Source organism: Squalius cephalus, assembly GCF_949319135.1.
Source record: "Squalius cephalus genome assembly, chromosome: 23".
Taxonomy (NCBI): Eukaryota; Metazoa; Chordata; class Actinopteri; order Cypriniformes; family Leuciscidae; genus Squalius; species Squalius cephalus.
The window spans coordinates 24,439,223-24,458,763 of NC_137144.1; the positions used below are offsets into that span (position 1 = coordinate 24,439,223).

Below are 19,541 nucleotides of genomic sequence, written 5' to 3' on the forward strand. Positions count from 1 at the left end.
GTTTCGGTATATTTGTTTATTGTTGGAGGAATTATATAGTATGCACTTATGGAATAAAAAAAGGGAAAAAGGAATATTTGTTGAATGAAGTGGTTTTATTTTTCAGTACTGGTCAAATTTCTGTTGAACCTCCTCAGTGTAACACCTCAAGAACAGGTTTGCTCACAAAAGGAAATATATGAACACACAGTGTCTGTATATGAGTCCATGGAGTCACAAGTGGCACGCATGGATTCCCAATCAGTGGTGTTTAACCCTCTGATGGTTTATGGGGTCTTTTGGGACCCCAAATGACTTTTGCTCAAATTAAAAAAAATGTTCCCTTTGTCCAAATGGTATGAAACCTTCTACGGCTCTCAACACTTTCTAGATCTACAAAAAAAAAAAATAAAGTGGAATGATATCTGTTTTTATGTTAGCGTGACAAAAATTGTGACACTCGTGGTCTTCGGGGTCTCTGGAGACCCCGCAATCAAAATAGACAAAATTCATCATCAAAATCAGAAACAACGCAGAACACATCGACAGAAATGGCACAAATAAAGTGGCACACTTCCACCAATGCAAAAAACATCCACAATGCTAAATTATATTGCTCACAACGCGTGTGTATACACACACACACACACACATATAGAGGAATACATTTTTGAGACTATAAAAACTGTTCTCTTATCATTTGTAAAATAAAATCATCCAAAATGCAATACCACCACAAAAATAAATTGGTGACACTGACACATTGAAAATGTACACACGCACACACACACACACACACATACTGGTTTCCATGCTGAATGGGGACCAACTTTATGATCATCACTTGTGGGGACCACCCTTTCTAAAGGTTCTAGAGGTACGAAAAAAATTAGGGATACTTACCATAGCTTTGATAACTTATACACGCCTTCAGATATCTGAATTGATGAAGTAATGATTTGACCATGCGTTATGGGGACTTTTGAAAAATCGAGTTGACATGTCTTATAGGGACCAACTTTGCATAATATTTGCATAATTCACACAACCTCCCATTAGATTTGTGGGGACCTAATTTGCATAATTCACACAACCTCCTATTTGATTTGTGGGGACTTAATTTGCATAATTCACACAACTTCCCCTTTTGATTTGTGGGGACCTAGATAGAACAAGAAATATATTACTAATGACAAATAATAGGCATTTATACGAAGTAATTCCTCAGATTGCATTTGTCCATTTGCCCTTAAAAAAATGGGTTCAATCTACAACCAAGCTTCACTCTTGCATAGAACACCTATGGCCAGTTTCACAGACCAGCCTTAAGATAGTCTCAGACTAAAGTGTGTGTTTAAGCCGTTTTAACTGAAAGCACATCTTAAATTAAGTCCTTTGTGTCCAAGTGCCATTGTTTTGTCTCAAGATGCACACCAGTAATGCTTATTTCTAAGACACGTTTATAAAAGCTACTTAAATGTCCTAACTGAACTAAAGGCCTAATCCTGGTTTAATCTAAATCCTGTCTGTGAAACCAGGCCCTAGTGTTGTGCTTGTAATCATCTCCTCAACATGCAGAATATTTGTTTGGATCGATTGATTGTTCTTACAATTGATTGGAATATTAGTGTGATTGAAGTGGATTATATGTGAATGGAGAACTTTTTCACTGCAACAAAGGACTGCATGCAAGTAATGAATTATTGTCTGGATATTTTCCAACCCATTTCATACCCACAGGTCAAACATTTAAACCTTTCCACTTCAAACTATTCTTTCTATAATTGTAATTTTTTCGGCCAACCTCCCAGCATCAGCTGCTACTCATTCACCTGATACTTATAAAAAATAAAACAAAATCTACTACTAATTGAGCTTCAACACATTTATTCACTACTAATAAATGTAAAACTTTACGGTCTTCAAATCGCGGTTCTTCAGTGCTTCTGGTTCAGCTTTTAAACATTTGTCACAGTCGCTCTTTGCTTGTACAATGAACGATGTGATGAATGTGATGAATCGCTTCATGTGCCTTTCCACCGCCTGCACCTCTGTCTGCTGCCAGGGTGTCTTCTGGGTACTTTTACCTAAAAGTGGACAGAAAAAACAATTGAAATGATAAAGTGTGTGCTGGAATTCCAATCCGAAGTTCTGAATCCTATTATCAGTATTTATTAGGTCTGGTTATTACAGTTTTTCTCAGTCGCTTTGGTGCATTTCTCACATCACTATTTACATTTGCACAACAGTTAAAGCAGTTCTCAGAACAATTAGTACAAACTGCAAAACCTAGTTGATAACCTGCAAAAGCGTATCACTTGCTCAAAATGGATAGCTCATTCCTCAAAAGCAAGTATTCATGTCAATGAAAGTGTCAGTGTCATCAAGATGAAAAGTCCTGACACCATTGTTTATGAACAAGATAGTCAAATGGCTTGGTTATGTTTTCATTATGACAGTTTATTCTGTAAATGTTTTCCATTGCAAAAAAGTCAGATCTTGGTAACACTACCTGTACATGCTCAAGATAGCACTATATACTATTTGAACAGCCATTTGAAAAATACAGTAAAGTTACACATTACTGTATTTAGTGAGGTAACAGAGTACAAGACACTGAATATGTATGTTTCACATTTTTACTGCATATGCTCTTTGCAATTCTAATTTGTTCACAGCATTGTGCAAATGAAATAAATACAGCTATGCATAGAGCTATGCACAACTGTAAACAATATTGCAGTACATATTGGAACTGAACATACAACATACAGTACATAGTACTGTAATCATTCATGCACATCCAGATGTTCCTCATCAGTGAAAGCTGAGATTCACCTGAGAGAAATTATTCAATTTAGGAGGCATTTTCAGAAAAATAATAATAATAATAATAATAATAATAATTTAAAAAAAAGTGTAAAATTTGCTTGACAGATTTTGATAACTAGTTCAACATTTTTGTATGTAATGACTCAAGCAATGAAATGAGGACTATTAGTTTTATATGGAATGACTATTCAGCATTCACAAGTATAGTTAATTTTGACTGACATGACATAAGCAAATGATAATGTTATATAACAGCAGAGAGTTGTATGAAAGCAATAGATGCATGTCCAAAAGCATTTGCAGTTTGTTGGAAGGAATGAGAAACTGCTACTATGATGTGCACAAATGACTAAATGTTGTGGAGGTTGAACTAACTGTTGTGCAAATGTAAATAGTGATGTGAGAAATGCACCAAAGCGACTATTATTATTATTATTATTTATTAGGTCTTTTATTATTATTATTATTTATTAGGTCTTTTATTAGTCGGTTAGTCGCAGGACATACAGGCGCCGGCGCGATCATTTAACTTTCAATACTCTTATCTGTATGAATAAAAGGACAGAGTAATGCAAACTGTAAAGGTTCAACTCTTATTTCTGTAAACTCACAATAACTACAAAATGTTGTGCTTTGTAAAATAATGAAAACAATCAGGATGTGCTTTCTGCTGTCTCAGTGAACTTGAGCATCACAGAAATGAGCCGAAACTCAGCGTATACTCGCCTCACACCAGGGTGGGAATTATACCGCGGCCACGGCCGCCGTTGCCCTACACTTTGGCCTTCATGCCCCGTGAAAAAAAAATCATCGTACGGCCACAGTGGCCTGTGTGCCCTGGCCCTGTCCAAGTTCCATGTATAAAGCAGAGCATGTGAGCGGAGTGGAGCGGGAGCGAGCGGGGAGCGCGAGCGGGCGGATCTTGGACAGAGCGCAGAGCGGCAATTTCAAAAGGACAGAGCGTCGCCCTATTTCCCGCTCCAGTTTCGCTCCGCTCACACCACGAGTCTGAAGCATGCTTAGTCAAGCCTGACCCTGAATCCATCTGTCTTGCACAGTCATCAACAGTAGACTATTTTCAGTCAAAACTCAGCTCAATAATGGAGTTCAAAAACTCCAAACCATTATGTAGCCTACTATTAATAAGTCGCTCCGGAGTATAAATCGCAACAGTCAAAAAATGCGCCATGAAGAAGAAAAAACACATACAGTATAGGCCTAGCCTAAGTCGCACTGGACTATAAGTCGCATTTATTTAGAAATTTATTTCACAAAAAAAAAAAAACACAATGTTACAGACAAGTATAGCCTACTTGCCTCACAGACCTGAGACATATATATAAAGCTTGAAATGTCTACTTTTAAACAGAACAATTCAAAACGAAAGAAAACAGACTTCTCTCTTATGTAATCCGTATGAAATGTGCAATTCTCTCTGGCGCGTTCACTACTGCGAAGATCGCGAGTCAGCATCTTTCCAGCCGACACAGACATAAAAAAAATAAAAAACTGGTTTATTAGTAAACAATTAAAATGTCTCCTGCTATATTTTACATATTCATAATCATTAATTTTGCCGGTTCGTTGTGACAGCTTTTAGGTGCTTTATTGGCAGCAGCGCCACCCTTACATCGCATCAGCACCGAAAACATAGAGATTCTTTTCTTTTGGGGGCATTTTGTTTGTGTTCAGACTTTCTCAGTTGTTTTTAGGCGCGATGTTAGAGGATGCTGCTAATAAAGTTGCTAGTAGGCCCACACATTGGATTCACGTTTATTATTATAGGCTAAAAAAAATACCCCAGGTTTTATGCCGTTCGTATCATTTTATTTTGTTGTATTTATCCGCCACACCTTTAAGGCCGGTCCGTGAAAATATTGTCTGATATTAAACCGATCTGTGGCGCAAAAAAGCTTGGGGACCGCTACAAGTGATATACATGTAGATTTTTTTCCTTTTTTGGAGCGAGCGGGGGGCGATTTGAGTGGAGCGCGAAGCAAACTGCGTTGAGCGCTGAGCAATAATGATTGTGAGGGTGTATACCTTCTGGATGGAATGGTTCTCTCTCTCACACTCACATGATATAGAGGACTGAATGAATATTTTGAATGCTTTTATTGGCATTTGTGTTGTTTCTGAATGCTTTTATTGGCATTTATGTTGTTTCTATTGTTGTGTGAGGGTGTATACCTTCTGGATGTAATGGCGCTCTCTCTCTCTCTCTCATTAAAAAATGTTTTTTTTTATTAAAAAAGTCATAATCCATGTCTTATTCCAAATTAGGATGTTATGGTATCAATCTGAATGGGAAAACCATCGAATTGTACTCAATGGCCTTTGTGCCCTGTCATATGGCCTTGGTGCCCCTAAAAAAAAAAGAAAAGGTGGAGGCCAAATGGCCTTGCCCCTAAAATTACATAATTCCCACCCTGCCTCACACACACACACACGTGAGAAATATATCTATAGAAAGCTTGAAATGTCTGCTTTTAAACGAATCAATTCAAGTGGAAAATAAATACTCAGATTATGTAATCCGTATGAAATGCGAGTCACTGCGGAGATGACGAGTCTGTATCATCGACTTAATCTCTGCAGCCGAGAATATCAATAAATTATTACAATGTTTGTTTAGACAGTCTCCTTCTGACACAAGACACACTCAATCATTATTTTTGCCGGTGCGCTGCGGAACTTTAAGTGTGCGCTTGATCGCTAATTAGGCTATGTATTATATAGGCAATTAAAGGCTCATTATTATGAGTTATGGCTTATTAATATAAAAATGCGATTAGTTGACTAATAGCTTAATGAACGACTACTAGTCGACTAGAAAAAAAAAAAACTTTAGTCGAGGGCAGCCCTAGTATTTATGTCAGCATCTATATTGCAAGAGAAATTAATTTGCACTCTACCTATAAATAGAATTACACTGTCAATCAAACAGTGATTTTTACATTCAGTCACTTGGCCTGAAATGATCATTGGAGAAAAGGAAAATATATTAGGATCAATGTCTTGGCTGCAAGTTATTTTTATGCATCCATCCACTCAAACTGCTCCAGGGGTTAGGCTAGTTATTACTGATTCGGTGTTTTCATTTTTAGAACAGCTACAGTTCCTACTAGTGCCACAAAACACCTAGTAGATTCTAGCATCAACCAAGTAACCCTCTAAACAACTACAGATGGGTTCCTGAGCAACATGACTGTCAATCTCCCTCGGACTGGGGCTCCATGCAAGATCTCACCTCGTGGGGTCTCAATGATCCTAAGAAAGGTGAGAAATCAGCCCAGAACTACACGGGAGGAGCTGGTCAATGACCTAAAAAGAGCTGTGACCACCGTTTCCAAGGTTACTGTTGGTAATACACTAAGACGTCATGGTTTGAAATCATGCATGGCACGGAAGGTTCCCCTGCTTAAACCAGCACATGTCAAGGCCCGTCTTAAGTTTGCCAATGACCATTTGGATGATCCAGAGGAGTCATGGGAGAAAGTCATGTGATCAGATGAGACCAAAATAGAACTTTTTGGTCATAATTCCACTAAACGTGTTTGGAGGAAGAAGAATGATGAGTACCATCCCAAGAACACCATCCCTACTGTGAAGCATGGGGGTGGTAGCATCATGCTTTGGGGGTGTTTTTCTGCACATGGGACAGGGCGACTGCACTGTATTAAGGAGAGGATGACTGGGGCCATGTATTGCGAGATTTTGGGGAACAACCTCCTTCCCTCAGTTATGTAGTCAAATGATATGTAGATGAGGATCTGCATAGTAAAACTAGGCGTCGTAAGCTCCACATATGGTTATTTCGGGTGGAGATGCATGTACGCACAATCTTCCGCTGACTGGGATTTATAAAGTGAATTCTGCGCAGGTTCTGGCGTACGCACGGTTTTATAAGTCTGAATATTTTTTTGCGTACGCCATTTTTGGCTTTCGGGCGCACGTACACTTTTAGTAAGGTTCCTACGCACAGTTTTATAAATGAGGCCCCTGGTCTGAGATCTGGGTGTTAAAGTGCTCCTAAAGGGTCTAATTTAGTCTAAGAAATGTGTAAAGAGTTCACCTTTGGAAGAAGGCCTCACAGCACTGGCTCCTGTAGGCATCTCTTCATCTGATGGTGGTCTGGGTCTCTTGGGTGGTGGCGGCATGTCATTCCTCTTGGTAGGAGGAAGTGCCACCTCTGCTGATGGTTCTATGGAAAATAATCAAAGTTCAACATTTTCAGAAAGATACAATTTAAATGTACTATAGAATGCTGACAATACACTGTTATTTGTCACACTTATGCACTAATTATTTAAAATCATTAAAGTACAATAAACCCTAAACCTGTGCAATTGTTCATTATTGCAAGTATAATTGAACTACATCTTTCCAGCAGACATTTAATCAAATATAAGTGCAAGTAAATTGAGTATAACCATTTTATTTCATGTCTTAATCATCTGACATGATTCGTTTTGTGCCATGACACAACCAACACGAGAAGAGAGCAGATCAGCTAGTGTTTTATGAAAAATGAAAAATGTACAAGTTTCTCCTATGAAATATATTTTTTATGGTAGTAAACTCACAAAAAAATATTCACTCCAGAATGAATGTTTAGTGTAATTTAGTTGAAGAATAGCTTGGAGGCATTTGATTCATTACACAATGAGCCGTTTCGTCAAAAAAAACAACATTTGTTCAGCATACTGAAGCATCTTCTTTAATGTTGGCTATGATGTTAGAACAATATTTTTGTCTGTCAGGTCTTCACAAGTTACGTGACTGAAAATTATGAATAACTGCAAAATGTAGTAGTGTATTTTGACAGTAATACAAACCGTCAACAGTAGATGAACAGTGTCCCTCTTGTATGCTCCCGTCTTCCTCATCACAGTCAATAACGTTTCTGTGGAAGTTCAAAGTACAGCTTAACAATGGTATATAATGGATCATAAACACCTGGTATACGAATAGATGGTAGGGGTGTAACGGTTCACAAAATTTACGTTTCAGTTCAATACGATACACTTGTGTCACGGTTCGGTACGTTTTTGATACAGCAAAAAGAAAAAAAATGCCAGAGTAATTTCCTTGATTTAATTTTTTTATTCTTTTTTTTATTAAAACTAACATCATAAAGTATGATTTTTTTTTACTTTGAGCAATTCTGGAGCTATAATTGACTCTTCTTAGGAGCATATAAAACAAAACGCTCCTTGGAAAAAGTGAAATGTAATATTGTAGTAGTTATAAACAAAGGTTTATTTTAGTTCAGATTAACATTTGAGGGCAGCAATTGTATTTACAATGTCAAGTCAAGTCATCTTCATTTATATAGCGCTTTTAACAATGTAGATTGTCTCAAAGCAGCTTTACAGAGATAAGCTTATAATTTAAGGTAACAGAGATTGTTTCGGCTTTACAGCAGAGTTAAGTTATTTCCATCTAAAGTTAGTTTTGATTGATTTGCTTCCGTCGCAACGATCAAGCAATGTAGCCGCTAAGACGACACCATTCCCTCTACACAGACTTTAAACGCGAACCTGTGAGAAACGCTGATGGCGTTCACATGCGCATTTAGAATGGGTTCTATAGTTATGTGCGTTTGAATATACGCAGGTTAGGAATTCCCTACAAGCCAAGCCTAAACAAAGTACTTGTCTTTCCTTATAAATTTTGATAAAGAATTTTATTTTATTTTGTTGCTTTGGGGTAGGAACGCGAAACGAACAACGCCTTTCCCGACAACGCCTTATCTGTAGAGTGGTAGTGGGATCCTCCATAGGGAGAGACTAGTTGGCACTTCAGCACTGCGTTGTCATCGGTCCAGGCGAAAGTCATTCGTCAGATCTGGATACGGCCTGGATCCGGCAGGCTGCAGGAAAACCTCGGGATAAACACAGACACTAAAATTAGCGTAGATGCCATTCTTCTCATGATGTAATGAGTACATCAGGATTTTTGGGAAGTGTTCCCGAAAGCTAGGTCAAAGAGATGTGTCTTTAGTCTAGCTTTGAACTGACAGAGTGTGTCTGCTTCCCGGACAATGGTAGGAAGACTGTTCCAGAGTTTTGGTGCTAAATAGGAAAAGGATCTACCGCCAGCAGTCGATTTTGATATTCTAGGTATTAGTAACTGGCCGGAATTTTGAGATCGCAATAGACGTGACGGACTATAATGCGTTAAGAGCTCGCTCAAGTACTGCGGAGCTAAACCATTTAGTGCTTTGTAAGTGATCAGCAATATTTTAAAATTTATGCGATGTTTAATAGGGAGCCAATGCAGTTTTGACAGAACCGGGCTAATATGGTCATACTTCCTGGTTCTAGTAAGAACTCGAGCTGCTGCGTTTTGGACCAGCTGTAGTTTGTTTATTAAGCGTGCAGGACAACCACCCAGTAGAGCATTACAATAATCTAGCCTTGAGGTCATGAACGCATGAACTAATTGTTCCGCATTTGTCAATGAGAGCATATGGTGTAATTTAGATATATTTTTAAATGGAAAAATGCAGTTTTACAGATACTAGACACGTGACTTTCAAATGAAAGATTGGTATCAAAGAGCACACCCAGGTTCCTAACCGACGACGAAGACTTAACAGAGCAGCCATCAAGTGTTAGACAGTATTCTAGGTTATTACGTGAGGAAGTTTTTTGTCCAATAATTAGAAACTCTGTTTTTTCAGAATTTAGAAGTAGGAAATTACGAGTCATCCAATTTTTTTATATCCGCTATGCATTCCGTTCATTTTGTGAATTGATAAGTTTCGTTAGGTTTTGAAGAAATATAGAGCTGAGTATCATCGGCATAACAGTGAAAGCTAATGCCATGTTTCCTAATGATTTCTCCTAATGGTAGCATGTACAGAGTGAACAGCAGCGGTCCTAGTACTGAGCCTTGTGGTACGCCATACTGAACTTGTGATCGATGAGACATCTCATCATTTACTGCTACAAACTGATAACGGTCAGATAAGTATGATTTAAACCATGCTAGTGCATTTCCACTAATGCCAACATAATGTTCTAATCTATTTAAAAGAACGTTGTGGTCAATGGTGTCAAATGCAGCACTAAGATCGAGTAACACTAATAGAGAGATACAACCACGATCGGATGATAAGAGCAAATCATTTGTGACTCTAACGAGAGCTGTCTCGGTACTATGGTACGGTCTAAATCCTGAATAGAAATCCTCGCAGAGATCATTTCTTTCAAGAAAGGAACACAGTTGTGAGGATACTGCCTTTTCTAATATCTTTGACAGAAAAGGTAGATTCGAGATCGGCCTATAATTGACTAATTCTGTAGGATCAAGTTGCGTTTTTTTAACAAGCGGTTTAATCATAGCCAGCTTAAAGGTTTTTGGTACGTATCCTAGAGACAAAGACGAATTAATGATATTAAGAAGAGGATCTATGACCTCTGGAAGTATTTCTTTCAGTAGCTTAGTTGGTATAGGGTCTAACATACATGTTGTAGATTTAGATGATTTAATGAGTTTAGTAAATTCTTCCTCTCCTATATCAACGAATTAATCCAATTTTTCCTCAGGGAGACTACAATGCACTGCCTGATGCGATACTGTAGTAGACGGTTGCATAGTTATAATTTTGTCCCTGATATTATCAATCTTATAAGTGAAGTTCATAAAATCATTACTGCTGTGTTGCTTGGAAACTTCGGTGCTTGAAGCTTTATTTTTCGTTAGTTTAGCCACCGTTTCAAATAAATACCTAGGATTATGTTTATTTTCTTCTAATAGGGTTGAAAAATAAGCAGATCTAGCAGCTTTTAAAGCCTCTCTGTAAGTAATTGAGCTCTCCTTCCATGAAATGCGAAATACCTCTAGTTTTGTTTTCTTCCAGTTGCGCTCCATTTTTCTGGCTGCTCTCTTAAGGGCCTGAGTGTGCTCGTTGTACCACGGCGTTGGACTATTTTCTTTAATCTTCTTTAAGCGCAACGGAGCAACTGTGTCTAAAGTGCTGGAAAAGAGAGAGTTAAACATTTCTGTTGTAATATCGAGTTTATTTTAATGTCAAAATAAAACCAACGTAATGTTACTTGAAGGCATTATAGCCTACTATTCCTGCCAAACTTCCATGGTTGCAGTTAGTGTTACTACAGTAAATCCATGGTAAATCCATCTGTGGACACCGGATAGTTCATTTATGGCACAATGTTTCTCCTGGTTTCCACGTCAGAGCTGTTTGAACCGTTAATAACGGAGAAATGTGAATGTTTCTCACAAGATCTCTCAGCGATGTTATTACTTCTGTGGCGAATTCAAATGATTTCTTTACTGGATCTCTTATTAGCGCTGTGTAGTAACAGTGTCGTATGATCATGATCAGCTTGCGCTGCACTGGTCCAAACTGATAAACGGTCCGTCAACCACACAATAACGAGCAGTTTCGTTCCGCTTGCATTACGTTTGCCATTTGACGTTGGACAATGTTGTGGTCGCGCCGGCGTCTCTTACATAACGAGAGCGCTTGCCACACGCGACCCGCCTACATTTGAAATAACGAAATTTTGGTCGGCAGGAAAAATGGTCCAACGAACCGTTCGGTTTGAAAATGCGTACCGAACACAGAACCGAAAGCATCGTACCAAACAGTTCAATACGAATACGTGTATCGTTACACCCCTAATAGATGGTAAACAGAAAATCAAACAGAAAATCAAACAAAAGTCAAATAAAATACCACACCATCAGGATCTATCCCAATTTCATCCAAGTTCTTGCCATGGAACTCAGCTAATCTTCCTTGCTCAAGAGCCATTAGAACTTTGCTGATCTTGGCAAGTTGCAGGGTCTTCTCAGGGAGTCGATAGAACTCATGATGGATTCTTATGTCGTGTCCAAGAAAGTTTGCCAGCTGGTCCATCTCGGTGTCAGTCATATTCAGCACTGTTGAAAGGGTTGCGGCATGCTTTCGCAGTCTTGTAGATGTCAGTGACTTGGGACACTTTGCGTCACACACCTTTGCAAAGCCACGGAGGCAGTCTGACCCTCGAAAATATGTCATGGCTTCTGGTCTTGCAAACATATAGGAATTGTCTTTCAGAACCCCACAAGCCTCTCTCTGCTTAACAAGGAGTTCTAAGGCACATAGCATTTTTGAAGTCAGAAGAATTGGAACTGGTCGACCACGCTTCCCCCTTGCGATAACCCTTGTGAAGTGTCTGCAGAGATTGTTTTCCACTTCAGAGAGTGCCCAGTCCACATCCTCATGTGGATCAGAAGTGTCTCTTGATAGAAATGCAGACAAAGGCATGCTCGAAACCACTCCTTCCCTGCGCCGGTTAAAGAGAATCATCTGGGCTAGACACACCTTTGCCAGAAAAAAAAACAATTATTCCTGTCCAGCAAACCTTGCTCACACACACATCTTGATTAAAACCAGCTTCATGAGGACCTTTCACACACAACGTTATATTTCCTTATGGGGACTAGTTTCATCATATTCAACACACAAGTTTGAACTCAAACACTGACTGAAAGTGTGTTGTGGGGACGTCGTGAGTGTCCATTTTAAAGCAACAATTAACCTAGAAAATAAATCCCTGTGAAGGATAAAACTGGCCCTAAATACTCCACTAGCACTAAACTACAGGACACATGTCGTTACATGGTTTAATGTACTAATTTACACCAGATACGCATCAAAATATGCCTAAAAATCACTAAACCATGACAAAGAGAGACAGTATACCTAAATCTTTAGTGATGAATGTGAACGTACCTGTTGAGGAGAGTTGATCTGAGCAGATTCATCATCCATCTGAGTCTCTGACTGGAGAGAAGGATCAGAAGCACTTGCTGCGCTGGTTTTAATGGCAACGCTGGTTATCTGTAAGAGACAACATTCATAATGACAAGATATTAGAACATGGAAACACAAGAGAGAAATCTGAAGCAGATACCACATGATTTCAGAGAAATAGACAAATCAACTTCATCTAAAACATTTATTCCTGTCCAGTCAACCCCTGTCTGCGCTCACACACATCTGGATAAAACCCGGCTTCATGGGGACCTTTCACACACCTTCATGGGGACCTTTCACACACAATGTTATAGTTCCTTATGGGGACTAGTTTCATCAAATTCAACACATGAGTTTGAACTCAAACACTGACTGAAAGTGTGTTGTGGGGACGTCGTGAGTGTCCATTTTAAAGCAACAATTAACCTAGAAAATAATTCCCTGTGAAGGATAAAACTGGCCATAAATACTCCACTAGCACTAAACTACAGGACACATGTCGTTACACGGTTTAATGTACTAATTTACACCAGATACGCATCAAAATATGCCTAAAAATCACTAAACCATGACAAAGAGAGACAGTAGACCTAAATCTTTAGTGATGAATGTGAACGTACCTGTTGAGGAGAGTTGATCTGAGCAGATTCATCATCCATCTGAGTCTCTGACTGGAGAGAAGGATCAGAAGCACTCGCTGCGCTGGTTTTAATGGCAACGCTGGTTATCTGTAAGAGACAACATTCATAATGACAAGATATTAGAACATGGAAACACAAGAGAAAAATTTGAAGCAGATACCACATGATTTTATAAAAAGAGACAAATCAACTTCATCTAAAACATTTATTCCTGTCCAGTCAACCCCTGTCTGCGCTCACACACATCTGGATAAAACCCGGCTTCATGGGGACCTTTCACACACCTTCATGGGGACCTTTCACACACAATGTCATAGTTCCTTATGGGGACTAGTTTCATCAAATTCAACACATGAGTTTGAACTCAAACACTGACTGAAAGTGTGTTGTGGGGACGTCGTGAGTGTCCATTTTAAAGCAACAATTAACCTAGAAAATAATTCCCTGTGAAGGATAAAACTGGCCCTAAATACTCCACTAGCACTAAACTACAGGACACATGTCGTTACACGGTTTAATGTACTAATTTACACCAGATACGCATCAAAATATGCCTAAAAATCACTAAACCATGACAAAGAGAGACAGTAGACCTAAATCTTTAGTGATGAATGTGAACGTACCTGTTGAGGAGAGTTGATCTGAGCAGATTCATCATCCATCTGAGTCTCTGACTGGAGAGAAGGATCAGAAGCACTCGCTGCGCTGGTTTTAATGGCAACGCTGGTTATCTGTAAGAGACAACATTCATAATGACAAGATATTAGAACATGGAAACACAAGAGAGAAATCTGAAGCAGATACCACATGATTTCAGAGAAATAGACAAATCAACTTCATCTAAAACATTTATTCCTGTCTAGTCAACCCCTGTCTGCGCTCACACACATCTGGATAAAACCCGGCTTCATGGGGACCTTTCACACACCTTCATGGGGACCTTTCACACACAATGTTATAGTTCCTTATGGGGACTAGTTTCATCAAATTCAACACATGAGTTTGAACTCAAACACTGACTGAAAGTGTGTTGTGGGGACGTCGTGAGTGTCCATTTTAAAGCAACAATTAACCTAGAAAATAAATCCTTATGAAGGATAAAACTGGCCCTAAATACTCCACTAGCACTAAACTACAGGACACATGTCGTTACACGGTTTAATGTACTAATTTACACCAGATACGCATCAAAATATGCCTAAAAATCACTAAACCATGACAAAGAGAGACAGTAGACCTAAATCTTTAGTGATGAATGTGAACGTACCTGTTGAGGAGAGTTGATCTGAGCAGATTCATCATCCATCTGAGTCTCTGACTGGAGAGAAGGATCAGAAGCACTCGCTGCGCTGGTTTTAATGGCAACGCTGGTTATCTGTAAGAGACAACATTCATAATGACAAGATATTAGAACATGGAAACACAAGAGAGAAATTTGAAGCAGATACCACATGATTTTATAGAAAGAGACAAATCAACTTCATCTAAAACATTTATTCCTGTCCAGTCAACCCCTGTCTGCGCTCACACACATCTGGATAAAACCCGGCTTCATGGGGACCTGTCACACACCTTCATGGGGACCTTTCACACACAACGTTATAGTTCCTTATGGGGACTAGTTTCACCAAATTCAACACATGAGTTTGAACTCAAACACTGACTGAAAGTGTGTTGTGGGGACTTCGTGAGTGTCCATTTTAAAGCAACAATTAACCTAGAAAATAATTCCCTGTGAAGGATAAAACTGGCCCTAAATACTCCACTAGCACTAAACTACAGGACACATGTCGTTACACGGTTTAATGTACTAATTTACACCAGATACGCATCAAAATATGCCTAAAAATCACTAAACCATGACAAAGAGAGACAGTAGACCTAAATCTTTAGTGATGAATGTGAACGTACCTGTTGAGGAGAGTTGATCTGAGCAGATTCATCATCCATCTGAGTCTCTGACTGGAGAGAAGGATCAGAAGCACTCGCTGCACTGGTTTTAATGGCAACGCTGGTTATCTGTAAGAGACAACATTCATAATGACAAGATATTAGAACATGGAAACACAAGAGAGAAATCTGAAGCAGATACCACAGGATTTCAGAGAAATAGACAAATCAACTTCATCTAAAACATTTATTCCTGTCCAGTCAACCCCTGTCTGCGCTCACACACATCTGGATAAAACCCGGCTTCATGGGGACCTTTCACACACCTTCATGGGGACCTTTCACACACCACGTTATAGTTCCTTATGGGGACTAGTTTCATCAAATTCAACACACAAGTTTTAAGTCAAACACTGACTGAAAGTGTGTTGTGGGGACGTCGTGACTGTCCATTTTAAAGCAACAATTAATCCAGAAAAAAATCCCTGTGAAGGATAAAACTGGCCCTAAATACTCCACTAGCACTAACCTACTGGACACATGTCGTTACACGGTTTAATTTACTAATTTACACCAGATACGCATCAAAATATGCTTAAAAATCACTAAACCATGACAAAGAGAGACAGTAGACCTAAATCTTTAGTGATGAATGTAGGGATGCACCGATCCGATACTCAGTATCGGAATCGGCTCCGATACTGCCATTTTTGGCGGATCGGGTATCGGTCAGACAAGGCCGATCCAAATCCGATATTGTGCGTATACTATTCAGTGTTATTGTTAAGCCCCACAAACATTATAAAGCACCATAAGTTTTCGTGCACAATATTTTAAGTGTTCTGAAGCCATTATACAGTATAATGTGAGATATAAATTAATATTTAAGTGTTAAATTCAAGATCACGTAAACGTTTCCCTCAGCTGCGGCTGTCAATCATTCTTCATTCAGCACTCAAACAGCGCGTCGCGTCCGGTTATGACAGAACACACGATGAAACTCTCTCCAAGATGATTCAATGTTACTATTATTATACTTGATCTGTAGATAAAGGTCTATGGTTTCACATAAAACAACTTTATCTTGCTGGACTTTATTGCTGTACCTTAATCATGTTACTTTCCACCGGGTGTCTGTTAGATCACAACAGTAGAGTAAAGTCAGGTACTATTTGTTCTTCACGCGCACAGTAACTGAAATTTAAAAGAAAATGCTGAATAGACTATTGCATAGATAGATACTGTATAATACACTATGCATCATATGTATTTTCTTTGTGCTTTAAACTTTTCAATGCGGACTCGACGCGCTGCGCGCTGTGACTCATGTTGCTTCAAGAGCATCATTCTGCGCTCGGGATGCGCATAAGCGCTGTGGGCCGCACTGTATTGGAGCCTTTCATATCGTAATACAGGGACGCAATGAAAGATTATTAATAGCCGTTCTTGTCCTGTCCTATCTATTATGTTGCTACCTTATTAAACAGCTGTGCTATACATTTAAAAAATGTCTCAATTTTATAGTAGGATATAAAATAATTGCTATTTTTATCTTGTTTTTCATGAATGTATTTTACAACAATACAAAGAGCAATGTGTAAAGTTTTACCAGATTTAGTGTTACACTTATTGTCTCTAATTTGTTCTCCACTAAACATTTTTTTCACAAAATGTTCAGATTTTATACAATTAATTGTGCACTCGTGATTTTTCTAGACTAAATTTTATTGCTGAATTATCCACTAATCTAGTTTATAATAGCATTTATGTCAGATTATGATCATATATTTTTTGTTGGTGTTTTTCTTTTTTTTCAGTTCTTATCAGTTTAACACAGAGTAATAGAAATTCTACTTGATTAAAAAAAAACTGCGCTGGTATCGGTACGGATCGGTATCGGCCGATACTCAGAATTTTTGGTATCGGATCGGTTCTGAAAAAATGGTATCGTTGCATCCCTAGATGAATGTGAACGTACCTGTTGAGGAGAGTTGATCTGAGCAGATTCATCATCCATCGGAGTCTCTGACTGGAGAGAAGGATCAGAAGCACTCGCTGCACTGGTTTTAATGGCAACGCTGGTTATCTGTAAGAGACAACATTCATAATGACAAGATATTAGAACATGGAAACACAAGAGATAAATCTGAAGCAGATACCACATGATTTCAGAATTAAAAAAAAAGAAAAAAAAATACAAAAACATTTACAATTAAAACATGTCTTCATTTTACATAGTTAATCTTTAGTTTATTTTTGTGATTACATTTCACCCATAAGTTGCAATAAGGCCATTGCATGCCACACATAACTTGCAGAAAGAAAAGTGGCCTAAGACTGTACCACCTCACTCTTTAAATGTATAAATTTTAGGGGTGGGGTAGAAACACTGACCTAAAACGTAACTTAACTTATCATTTATAGACATGATTAGATTCATAGATTTCTAATAGATTCAAATTATAATCTATTCAACCAACAACTTGCTTAACATGTTGCAACAATGATATATTCTGTACACAGTGTGCTTTGCAACATACTTGTGTTCTCCAAGGGTAGTCTTCTCCTCCATAATCATAGGCAATTTCTTCTCCTTCTTTAATGTCATCCAGGGCAAACAGACAAAGGTGAGGCTTTCCATTGACGTCAGTTTTCTTCATCTTACAATTTGGATATTTGTGGTCATCAATAACGATCCGCCGAAACGATCCATCTTCTCTTGAGGCATCAATACTTAAATATGAAAGCATGAGAAAAGGATGAATACAAGTATTACAATATACCACCCCAAATCAGTGTCTTTTTTTACTATAGTTTAGCACAGGGTTTCTCAAACTCAGTCCTGGAGGGCCACTGTCCTGCACAGTTTAGCTCCAAAACTGATCAAACACACCTAGCTGTGAGTTTCTAGTGATCCTGAAGACATTGATTAGTTTGCTCAGGTGTGTTTGATCAGGGTTGGAGCTAAACTGTGCAGGACAGTGGCCCTGCAGGACTGAGTTTGAGAGACCCTGGTTTAGCATAAGGAATATGGTGCAACTTGACTTCTTACCACCATGTTTTCCCTCGCCAAATGAAATCAAACATAAATGCAGCACAGGATGCGTGGTAACATGTTCTTCTTCTCTGCAGCTCTGCATCATTTATCATATCTCCCCTGTACTCAAAATCACCTTTGCAAAAGGCACCCTTTGCGAATAGACCACGTCCTGCAAAATACAGAATTTTTTTTTTTTCACCAAAAATAAAATCTTATAGATAAAGGATGCCAAATACACAAAAAGACATCAATAGTTGGCAGCAGTATGGTTAGGACATGCATATGATGGTAAATATTAAATGATAAATCACACCACCTTACCTTTCACTGGATTGATATACTTCACATCTAATTTGAATGTTTTGTCAGTCTTCGAAACAACATGATGCATGGCATCCTTAAGGGGGCTGATTCGTGGTGGCATTTCAAACTGAGAGAAAAAAAATTGTAATAAATAATAGTGTGAAAATGGGGAGACATGCAGAATTAAACTAGCATGTTCAATAAGTAGATAAGAATGTTATTGTAATGTAACACTGCATTACAATGATATCGTATGTATCAATGTAAGACAAGAAATCAGAACTCAAGGATATCACATTTATTGACTAACTTACTAGCCTTGAGGGCATAAACTCAACATTTTCACTTAGGCTCTAATCTCTCACAAAACCAACATCTATATAATCCCAGGTAGCCTTGACAATTAACTACTTATTTGGCTCTTAACCTAACTACTCTTTTGAACGATCTCGCCATACAAACCCCAGTTTATTTTAAGTTACTGTCATAATTAAAACAAAGTTTATTCATTTAAAGCTACTTACCATTTCAGTGTTTTTATTTTTGCCTAACGTTACTTAATTGCTCTGTTAACGATATCAATACTAAAAGTCAAACACAAGTGTGATATTCCTCCCCCTCACCCTGTCCTGACAAGTAATAAAACATAACATTACCTTTAATTTAAAGTAGAAAATAATCTACTGTCCAGCACGCGAACTAGACAGAAACAGACTTAATAACCCAATTCCTTCATTAGCAATCAATCAGACTAAACACCTGACGACACTTTTCAGTTGAAATGAAGTACTTAACATTACATTGTATGATTTTGTGATCGCTTATTGGAAAAACACAAAAACACGTCAGGCCACACTTAGCCTCAACAATTAGCACTAACTAGCTAGCAGCTAACGTTAGCCCGCTGCCTAATCTAATTAACCTAACTGGTTTCATACATATGTGCTTAACGTACCTTGAGCTTCACTTTTATCCTCTGCAGAAGTTTAGATCCTTAGTTGGCATCTCCAGTAAATAATCTTCTTCTTTGTCTTCCGTGTACAGTATCAATTTAATACTTATATTTTCAAGTTGTTGTTGA

General features: G+C 38.4%; 4 protein-coding genes across 5 annotated transcripts in view; all 4 read right to left on the bottom strand.

The window, feature by feature from the left end:
- Positions 1 to 19,541, bottom strand: part of LOC307151281 (N-acylneuraminate cytidylyltransferase B-like) — a gene marked incomplete at its 5' end in the record, with an annotated part of 151,949 nt that overhangs the window by 97,685 nt on the left and 34,723 nt on the right. The gene's annotated exons all lie outside the window — the stretch shown is intronic.
- Positions 1 to 19,541, bottom strand: part of LOC307150893 (beta-1,4 N-acetylgalactosaminyltransferase 1-like) — a 58,204-nt gene that overhangs the window by 10,561 nt on the left and 28,102 nt on the right. The window lies entirely within an intron of this gene.
- On the bottom strand, positions 1,850 to 15,642 carry LOC307151283 (uncharacterized protein). Its single transcript, XM_079859235.1, has 9 exons — positions 15,139 to 15,642; positions 14,495 to 14,602; positions 13,851 to 13,958; positions 13,207 to 13,314; positions 12,563 to 12,730; positions 11,527 to 12,151; positions 7,650 to 7,717; positions 6,887 to 7,015; positions 1,850 to 2,066 (listed from the first exon to the last, which is right to left on the bottom strand). Exons 1-8 carry the CDS (start codon positions 15,175 to 15,177, stop codon positions 6,902 to 6,904), a joined length of 1,338 nt encoding a protein of 445 aa, XP_079715361.1. The 5' UTR covers positions 15,178 to 15,642; the 3' UTR covers positions 1,850 to 2,066; positions 6,887 to 6,901.
- On the bottom strand, positions 16,817 to 19,521 carry LOC307150891 (N-lysine methyltransferase KMT5A-like). 2 transcript variants are annotated; one of them, XM_079858508.1, is made up of 5 exons: positions 19,416 to 19,521; positions 18,479 to 18,587; positions 18,170 to 18,326; positions 17,658 to 17,850; positions 16,817 to 17,203 (listed from the first exon to the last, which is right to left on the bottom strand). In XM_079858508.1, exons 2-5 carry the CDS (start codon positions 18,579 to 18,581, stop codon positions 16,976 to 16,978), a joined length of 681 nt encoding a protein of 226 aa, XP_079714634.1. In that variant the 5' UTR covers positions 18,582 to 18,587; positions 19,416 to 19,521; the 3' UTR covers positions 16,817 to 16,975. The 2 variants fall into 2 exon arrangements, with proteins under 2 accessions (XP_079714634.1, XP_079714633.1); XM_079858507.1 differs by having other exon boundaries at positions 18,479 to 19,518.